Consider the following 9,906-nt stretch of genomic DNA (forward strand, 5'->3'; position numbering starts at 1 on the left):
CCTTCTTCATTTATGCCCTTAAGTGTATGCAATATTGTTGAATAAACAAATACAAAATCAGGTTTGGAAATTTGCTGGTTGGTGTTTGAAAAAAGCGCGCAAGTTCAATCACTGTTTTGTTGAAATATTTAAATGATGAATGAAGGTATCCACGCTGTGCCGGCTGTGCGTAAAGTAAGCAGGGCTGTGTTTAAACCTGTGTTAAAATGTTTTCACGAGGGATGCTTTATTTGTTCATCACATATAGGATATTGATGTAGGTCTACTCTGTTTAGGGAGGAGCACGGCACAGGACCTCCAGTTGTCAGAGGCTATTTTACACACTGATTATATGGATACATGTCCACGTCCACGCGCAGAACTGACTACTGCAACATATTTTTAGACTTGACTGCAAGTAGCATAACTGGAAATTCATTGTAATCATTCTCGTGACATGATGGAAAAAATAACTTCTATTTAATAAAAATGTCCGGATAGATTTGATGGAGCTCAAGACAAATCCTAATCCTACACCGCCTAATCTGCAAAAACACAGCCTCAGCTGCGCCTCTCCTCCCACGCCGGCGTAAATGCGCTCCTTTGGTGCCCGGAAATTCCCAAACAGGCGCAGACGCACAAAAAGTAGACTTGCGCATGAGGAAAAAAGAATAATAAAGACTGCATTTGGACCAGTGCTGGCATTGCGCCTGCAAGATTTAAGTGACAAAAACCTTAGTAATTTTATTTTAACACTTTTAAATAAGATTTACCTGTACAAGAGACAGCTTACGATCTATGGCTGACAAGACAAGACGGTGTAAAGAATCAGGATACAGCATCACATTCTGTCTTTACAAACTAGGACTCAAGAAATCACATTTGGAAACCAAAAAGTTTATCAACTTAAAAACTAAGAGCAAAGAAAAATATTTGTTTTTCTTTTTTAATATTCTTTCTACCATAAGAAGCAGTAAAAATGTTATTGATGTACCTCATCTGGTCCACTGCGTCCGCCGTGTCTTATCCTGTTCTATACGGATGTGAGGGTTACATTTGGATAATATGCAAACACACCATGGTGTGTGATGGTGTGATCTACAGGTATTTGACTACAATTGTACCATAAAGCATTTACAACTTCTGGCAGGATGGAAACAGTGACACGTACAATGATCAGGTTTAAACCCTCATATCTCTGATAAAGATTCAGATTCAAATTAAGGGTCATGGTTGTAGTTTTCTACCACCATAAATCACACAACTGAAGAGTTAGCTCACATGTATAAGCCAAAATGTAAGTATGTCAACAAGCGTTGACAACTAATGTGACTATGTGCAGCTGTAAATCATCAATCATTGCCTATAATAATTAGATGTTCTTAAAATAAGACTCCAATTTAAACAAGGAGGGAAGATGGATAGTTTATTTAATTAATTACAGTTAAAGAAGATACATTCATCAGTTTGTATTAAGCTGAACAGTATAGATAGATAAACAGTACATATTACACTGTAACTACATACATATTAAATCATCATCATGATCATTCTCAATTCTTCAACAGCACAATTCAACCCACTCCTCAGTTTGACTTAAACTCCAACACTTGGCGGGAAATGACGTTGGCAGTTCTGCTCAACGATGAGCATTCTGTAATAAGAAAAAAATGTTTTTTTAGAAAAGTATTTGATAGAATGTCCACAGAAAATGAACTTCATTATGAAAGCAAGTCGGCTTTTTATATCATGCTCAAGGTTATTTTAATGATTTAATGATTTTTCAATACTTGTCTAACTAACAGTATTGGGTCACAAATAGCAAGACACATTTTGTTTAGGGCCACTGACTAAACGTAAGGGCTCAGTTTGGGACCCAAAATTTGGCTTTTGAATAATGAAGTGGTACCAAGATTATTATCTAATCAAGGGACTGAATGTGTTTGTTTGTTTGTTTGTTATCTACATTTGGTGATTCAATTGGCGCAATTTTTAAAGGTCCTCTATGTAGAATTGTGAAGCAATTTACATGTATTAATCGTATTTTATTGCCAATGAGTAAACGGGTAGTAATATAACGTAAAAACTGAGACGTTCCCCAACTTTCTAGGTTGTCTGTAATAGCCTGTAGACTGATTTCTATGTGAAGGCCCTGGGTCGGATTTTCTGTGAAAATCCAACGGAAGTGACATTTTGGCGCACTCCAGAGTGCCTTGCCTCTCTCCCGCTAACGCCAACAAACGACAGCATGATGACACAACAACACAACAAAAATGTTTCTGTCCGACTTGAAACACCCTGCAGATATTAGCTCTCAAGCTAATGAGATGGCTATCTGCCTGCATCAACCACCACACATTTCACAACAAAACACCCACCCACTCCTGAGCACACACAGCTAAAACAACTCTTCCTCAACAAAGGAGCAGAAAACAAGCTCCAGAGCGATAGCAGAACATAGGCCTAGCATACCCCTTTTGTTTTTTCCTGTTGGTAGTCCAAAGGTCGTAATAAGTACACATTTCACAACAAAACCGCAGTGTGTTGCTCCCCAGTCACAGCACGTCACTCCCTGACCACAGCACGTTGCTCCCCAGCCACAGCACGTCACTCCCCAGCCACTGTACGTCACTCCCTGACCACAGCAGGTTGCTCCCCAGCCACAGCATGTTGCTCCCCAGCCACAGCACATTGCTCCCCGACCACAGCACGTTGCTCCCCAGCCACAGCTCATTGCTCCCCAGCCACAGCGTGTCACTCCCCAACTACAGCACGTTGCTCCCCAGCCACAGCTCATTGCTCCCCAGCCACAGCGTGTCACTCCCCAACTACAGCACGTTGCTCCCCAGCCACAGCTCATTGCTCCCCAGCCACAGCGTGTCACTCCCCAACTACAGCACGTTGCTCCCCAGCCACAGCACATTGCTCCCCGACCACAGCACGTTGCTCCCTAGCCACAGCACATTGCTCCCCGACCACAACACGTTGCTCCCCAGCCACAGCTCATTGCTGCCCGGCCACAGCATGTTGCTCCCCAGCCACAGCGCATTGCTCCCTGACTACAGCACGTTGCTCCCCGGCCACAGCTCACTGAGCCTACTGATGTTTAGTAAACATGGTTGGTAAAAAAAAACTGACTGGGAGTGAGAGATGCTTTACTGAAACACGGTGCCTAACACAATGTTAGAGATCTTTATGTAATTATGTACAGTAAGTGTAAGCAAGGAAAACGACATCACCTGCAATAGTCTTGCGTCGCAAACATGCACCTGAGCACGTGAGAGCGTGCGCATGTGCGCGTGAACACCAGGATGTTGACTGCAGCTCATTTAATAGCAAAAGATGTCACCTATGAGAAGGAATTTCTGATTCCTACATATAGAACCTTTAACCAGTTCTTGTGCATTTCAAGAGTGTTTTCAATTGTTCACCTTGCAGTTTGTCTCAACCCAAAACTTTATCATACTTGTTGGTTCAGTTTGCTTTCTCTTATCTCTTGTTGTTTATTCAAGTGGGATCGTCTCAGCTGATGACCACTGATAGTGAAATGCTCACCTTTCTTTTCGGCGACCTTCACCTGCTGACGTTGGAAGACGTGTCCACCTTTGTCATTTTGCCACGTTAGTTTGAAATCAGTCACACTTTGATGCTTCAGGCTTATCTCCAACTGAGAGAAAACACCAGTGTTACAATAACACAACTCTATCTGTGACTGTAATAAAGTATCTAAGGCCATAAGGTAAATGTATATAAGATCATGTTGAACAACATTTTTCTTAACTAATTCTGATTATCTTAAATAAACATAAAGCATGAATTTTATGGGTATTTTATTCTCATATTCAAAGTGGTTACCAATGGTTACATGTCAAACACCTGCAGTCACATTTCACTCTCTTTCATATCCAGATATACATGTTAAGCATCTGTCGATTAGATTCTTTTACCTTTTTCAGGAGTGTACTGCTGACTGTGGAGTCAGTGAGATCCACACCAGAGCGAACCTTTATCCTTATTACCATCTTCTTCACTTTGAGACCTGCAGCACCCCGACAAATAATCATACAGTCAATGATCACTCATTGAAATGCTCTTAAATAATGATTCAGTGGAAAACATGAAAGGTTGTGGTCGCTTTTGGCAATTACGAGCAAGGATATAATTTCAACTGGGGACTGGTGACATGACCCCCTCACTTTTCAAAATTCTATTTTTGAACAGTTTTACAGTTTCAGGTGGATTTACACACTAAAATCTCTGATTCAAAATCCAGATAATGAAAATGTAAATACTCTATATCTCTTTTCTTTTGTTACTTTCTGTCAAATGTTAAATCAAAGTCTGGGTTTTAAGGAGGCCTCAGTGTACCTGTGTAGACTAAGCAGTGAATGTGAAAATGAGCAATGAAATTGGTTGCACTGCAGCCACTTATGCATAATGTCTGATGTAATAAATTTGTTTTGTTGTTTGGTTAGATGTTGTGTTATGTTATGTATGTGAATCAGTGTACGTCTTGGGGTGCAAAACACATTTCAAAAAAACAGTCTGATAATAAAGTCAAATCACATCTGTGTCATTCTTAGTTATTACTATGTGGTTACAGCTATTAAACTTTACAAGCAGCAAACAGCAGATTTTTTGGCCCTGGGCTTCACCTTTAAGGCTCCACCTCTGCCCTGTATTATTTATGGAAATTGTTGGAGCCTTAGGCAGCCAGAGCTGAAGGTCTGCAGGCAGTTTACAGGGTTAAGAGAAGGACTTTCACCTCATCTACATGTTTTCTGAGTAAAATAATCATGCAATTTTCATTTACAGTTAAAGGTTCTCTGTGGAGTTTTTTTGTAAACAAAAAAAGTTATGTTTACACTCAGTGTTACTCACCAAAATGCAGTGTGTGCATCCTAGAAGTGTAACAATTGCATTTCCTTCCACATAAAAAATTTGAAAAGCTGACCTTTTAAAATATTTTATTTCATGCATTTGATCAATCAGCGGGATAGTGAGTAACCATGGCAGGAGGAGAATTCAATGTCCAATACAAACATAACAGAGACCCCCTCATAAAAAACAAAGCTCTGCAGCAGTACTAGCAGTCAAAACTGCTCAATTTGTTACAGGGATAGTCACTGGTAGTGTCTATAATGTGAACTCCTGGATATTAAATGTTCACTGGCAATTATCTGTGGTTGTCCCAGTAATATTTGTTGTTAAAGTGTACTGAAGTAGCATATCATGACATGGTTAAGCAAAGTAAAAAAAAAAAGGTTATAAATGCAGTTACAAGAACAATACTTTCCACTCTTTCCACTTGGGATGTTTGATTTGAAAGAGAACTTATTTTAATTTTAATTATAACTATTCTAATTATCTGTTAACTCCTCCTTCTCTTTCATCTGTTTCTATCTGCGGATGTCTGTAAATGTATCGTCTCAGATATGTTTAAGTAGGATTAACATGCTAGGCTAACAGTCCGTCAGCTGTGTGACTTTATATCTGTGCTGTGACATCTTTTAGAGCACACAAACACCGTAAATACAGCTGTCACCTGCCCAGCATGGTGCTGTTAAACTGGAAACACCATGGCTACACCTTATTTTTATATAGTCTATGGGCTACACACAGCACAGCTATGCTAATGATGCTAGCCATGCTAACTAGCTTCTAGTTGCCATGCAGGCTGGTAAAATGGATCTGTCATGTCTCTTTCTTTGTATCCACAGGTTGGTGCTCCTGTTAGTCTCAGAGCCTCCGGGTGAGAGGCTTCAGTCAGTAAATGTGTGTTTTTAAAACTTATATTGGGGCTGCACTCAGGGGCTCTGTTGTAAACACCGCCTGAGGACGTAATAGAAACTGTTCGTGCCAATTAATTTTGAAAGAGCAACGGTCAATGAGGAAACACCAACACTGGGCCGGCCAATGGTGTAACACTCAGTGAATCAGGCGGTCAGTCAGTCAGTCAGTGACAGACATTCAGGGTTATAGGGATGGTCTGTGGCTGGTCCAGCAAAAATAATGACAATCATTTCAACAACTCACCACCCTGGCAGACAAACGTGGCCTTCTGGTTACACTGAGTTTCAACCCAACGCCCCTGTTGTGACACTGCAACAGAAGCACAGTCTCCCCAAGAATGCGAGTCTCTCAGCCAGTACCTGAAGGAGGTTTCTCTTCCATCAGACCACATCCAGGTATCTCTAAACAGGCCAATCCACACTTTGTTGGGCAGCCACGTTTTGGCTAAATTGACAATCCTAGAATTTTCGGTTTCGCTCCTTACATCGGCCATGTCAGTCCTCTTACTTCTACACAGATCTTGACTGTTCACCCAGCTCCTTCCTCCTGAGTAATACACATACCTTCTCTTGCCGTCCTGATCACCTAAAGAGATACAGAAGGGCAGAAGCAACAGTGAATTTCAGGTCTTTTTTCTGCAAAGCAAGTAGGGGTAGCTCTTAAAAATGTTCAAGCATCAATTAAGAAGACACTAATCTGTACCAGCACCAGGGAACAAAAAAAAGATCTTCTTTGGGAATCAAAAGGGCTCCTTTCATTGACTTTAAAATTACATGCATACATACATACATACATACATAGGATTTGGTGGAGACCATTGACCATCACAAATGTTTGAGATTGAGTGGCTATGGAAAGTGTTAAATTCTATTTTCACAACAAGTGTGTCTAATTAGCCTTAGTCACTTTTCTGTATGTTTTTATTTGTTAACACACAGTCGTCCCAACCCCCTCTGTTTAGATTGCTTGGTTCCTTCCAGCTGTAAAGCACTCATGGTAGCAGCGGAGCTCGTAGAGCCGATCAGCTCAGCTACATCTGTGAATTGTTGCAAATTGCAGTTGTGTTAACCACAGTGTGAGGTATAAATAACCAATGTATTCACACTACAAAACAGAATGGCTTGAATGAATTTGTAAATTACTAAGAGGTTCAAAAATGTCCCTATTTTAAAGTGACTTTTGCAGTGGTTTTAACATTAGTGTTAGCTTGTTGTCCTTTGTTTTTGTCAAATTTGCAGCACTTAAATGCATCCTACAAACCAGGAGATTTTTTACAAAAAGTCTAGAGTTTAATAGTTTAAGTAAAAACAAGTTTGTGAGCTTTCTTTACTTAACATTAAATAATCAACGGCACTGGTTATGTAATCAGCTAATGTTACCGTTGAGTTAAAAGCTTTTTCACTAACATTTTCTTGTTCAATACTGAATGGACTGGACTGCATTTATATAGCACTTTTCTAGTTTACAACTTTACAACACATGCCAACATTCACCAGATCACATGCATTTATACACTGATAGCAGAGGCTGCCATGCAAGGTGCCAACCTACTCATTGGGAGCCATAAAGCGCTTTCTATAAAAAAGTGTACAGTGTTTCTAATGGTCATTCACACACACACTCACACACCAATGGCGCAGCCATTGGGAGCAATTTGAGGTTCAGTATCCTGCCCATGGACTGGAGGAGCCAGGGATCAGGCCACCGACCTTCTGATTAGTGGACAACCCGCTCTACCTCCTCAGCCACAGCCATACCAATTATTATTACTATTGCTATTAAATGCAATATAGTGTTAATAAGTTTCATTCAATTATAACTCTAGATAGTTACTGATGCAGAGTTGGCTTGATCATAATCATAGAAGCAGCAGATATAGCCCCGTCAAAAAAATTGACCGCTGCCATGTTTTGTTTACACCTAGATTTTAGTTTGTGTTGTCTTTTGCAGTGTGTTTCATCCTCATATACATAAGTACATTTTCTTCAAACATATTTTCGTCACATCTCCTGTGTTGCAAAAAAATCACACTGGGAGTCATTTACTCACGTTCATAACACACATAACCTTTGATCTCTTCACATGGTATGTCATTCCACGAGCCTGTCTCAGACATCTCAACACACTGTTCATTGCCTGCAACATTATTGGGTTCACCGTCACTCCACTTGGTGAATTGCGCTCTGCCGCTGCCATCAGACCACATCCACCTGCTAGCCCCCCCTTTCTGAAGCCCGATCCAGCTGTTTGTCACATGACTGCCCAGCGTATTGACCAGGCTGTTCTTGTCATCCATGTTGTTTACGGTGGCCAGGTCGGTGTACTTTACTCTGCAGTAGCTCTGGGCCTCATACCAGGTCAGGGAGTGGTTTATGAGGTGGTACTGCTGAGGTACTAGATAAAGGAAAAAAATGCTTTGTCTGGCGTCATCATCATCATCAACAATAACAAATGCACCCAGATAAACTGCATTAAAGAAGAGTAACAGGTGTGTCTTTAATTGCCACATAACTGAATCAACATCTCTGTGACACAGACTAATAACATATTTGAGTCTGATGAAACACTCAACATTGTGTTTTTACTTTGGTTGAAGACACTCCCATAAAATACTGTTGAGAAATATTGATTAGGCTTGTTGAGCTGCACATGTCCATTAACAATGCTAATGCCTTCTAATGTATTTATTCACTTCTGTAAATAATGAATTCAAGGTTATGTTACATTTTTTACTACATAAAAAGTTGGAGGATAGTTTCCCAATTTTTCAAATCTGTCGTAAAACAAAAGTCAGATGCCTATATGTACTTCAAAACCTTTTTTTTTTTATTATTTTATCTTTGTGTGTTAATGTCCCTCCACTGTAGTTCAGCACAGAAAGCACAGAAACACTGACTTTATAAACAAGAGGAGGGAATTCTGTATTGTAAACTGTAACTTTTAAAGGTACCAACTTGTTCTGATTAACACAAACTGCTGAAGCCTCATGTCAATTTAATATAAACTGTGAATACAGCTGGATTATGTCCCCCATGACTTCCATTGGAAGCATCTTTATTTATCTTGTTTGTTTGTTTATAGGAGACAATGGACATTAATCAACATTGAAATTTTAGAAACTTCAATGTAAATGTGTTAGTCACCAGTAGTCCCAGAATGACTAAAAACTCACAAATGGATAACACTTCATACATAGTTAAGTTGCAATAAAAAATGTATTACAACCCTTTGTCTAACAATCGAAAACAAACAACACAATCAGACAGGTTTAAAACACTATAACCAAGTTAGAGTCAATCTATAAAAAACAAAAGTGATTATCTATACTAATATCTTCCAGAACTGGATACTTTGCATATAAAGAGTGTGGCATCCATTATTTTCCAAATCTTCCAAATTTTTCACGTTTTTGTATTATTGTTGAGCATCTTTTTCCAGTAGTAATACATTAACATTAATAATAACATGTTTCACAGTGCCAAAAACATAAAATGATGTTTTTCCTGAACAGATACTTACTCAGCTGTGTAGTTATCCTCGGAAACAAAAGGAGAATCCCTGTGAAACCAGCATATGTCTTTGTTTTTTGGTTGTTTTTTTTTCTTCATTTTATAACAACCATCAATAGTTCAAAAAACTGCTTTTCCAGTAAGTTATTAATTGCACTTACCAATGAAAGGGATAGCATTTTGTAACTGCTCCATTTATCTGTGTGAGTCAAAACAATAAACACAATACTTTAAAGTATATATTTACTCATATCTGACCTCTCATATTACAGCACATCACATTCAGAATGGGAAAAAGCCTTCTAATAAGTTCCAATAATTCAATATTTTTTAATTAATTACATCATTTCTGTGGCTCCATATTTTACAATTTACAAAAATACATTTTCGGCAAAGTCTTACCTCTCCTGTTGATCAAACCTTCCACACCCAACTCTGGAAGTTTGAACTTTGGACACTTAGTTGTGTGTTGCAAACATGTATGCAGATTTTTGTCACTTTTTCATGTCATTTCATGCAAAACTCAACCAGTAGTGAGGAAGACCCAGGTGCTGATTTGGTTGCCAGTGGTCCTTTGACATCATGTGGCTGAACAAGCTCATTTGGTTTCCCACCTTTGTGTTTG

At 39.3% G+C, this 9,906-nt stretch overlaps 1 protein-coding gene across 1 annotated transcript; it reads right to left on the bottom strand.

Moving 5' to 3' along the window:
• Window positions 1-1,413: 1,413 nt before the first annotated feature.
• On the bottom strand, window positions 1,414-9,476 carry LOC121889963 (macrophage mannose receptor 1-like). Its single transcript, XM_042402206.1, has 7 exons — window positions 9,443-9,476; window positions 7,822-8,166; window positions 6,570-6,620; window positions 6,016-6,357; window positions 3,927-4,018; window positions 3,535-3,646; window positions 1,414-1,633 (listed from the first exon to the last, which is right to left on the bottom strand). The coding sequence occupies exons 1-7, from the start codon at window positions 9,474-9,476 to the stop codon at window positions 1,566-1,568; spliced, it is 1,044 nt and encodes a 347-aa protein (XP_042258140.1). The 3' UTR covers window positions 1,414-1,565.
• Window positions 9,477-9,906: the final 430 nt, after the last annotated feature.

Source organism: Thunnus maccoyii, chromosome 22 (assembly GCF_910596095.1).
Source record: "Thunnus maccoyii chromosome 22, fThuMac1.1, whole genome shotgun sequence".
NCBI lineage: Eukaryota > Metazoa > Chordata > Actinopteri > Scombriformes > Scombridae > Thunnus > Thunnus maccoyii.

Excerpts from the sequence above, each read along its gene's own strand:
- LOC121889963 (XM_042402206.1), bottom strand. The coding sequence starts at position 9,476 with ATGGAGCAGTTACAAAATGCTATCCCTTTCATTG. Across the intron at positions 6,358-6,569 it reads TGGTCTCCACCAAATCCTAT|GTGATCAGGACGGCAAGAGA; the intron begins GTATGTATGTAT and ends GTATCTCTTTAG. Across the intron at positions 1,634-3,534 it reads GAAGGTCGCCGAAAAGAAAG|AATGCTCATCGTTGAGCAGA; the intron begins GTGAGCATTTCA and ends TTCTTATTACAG.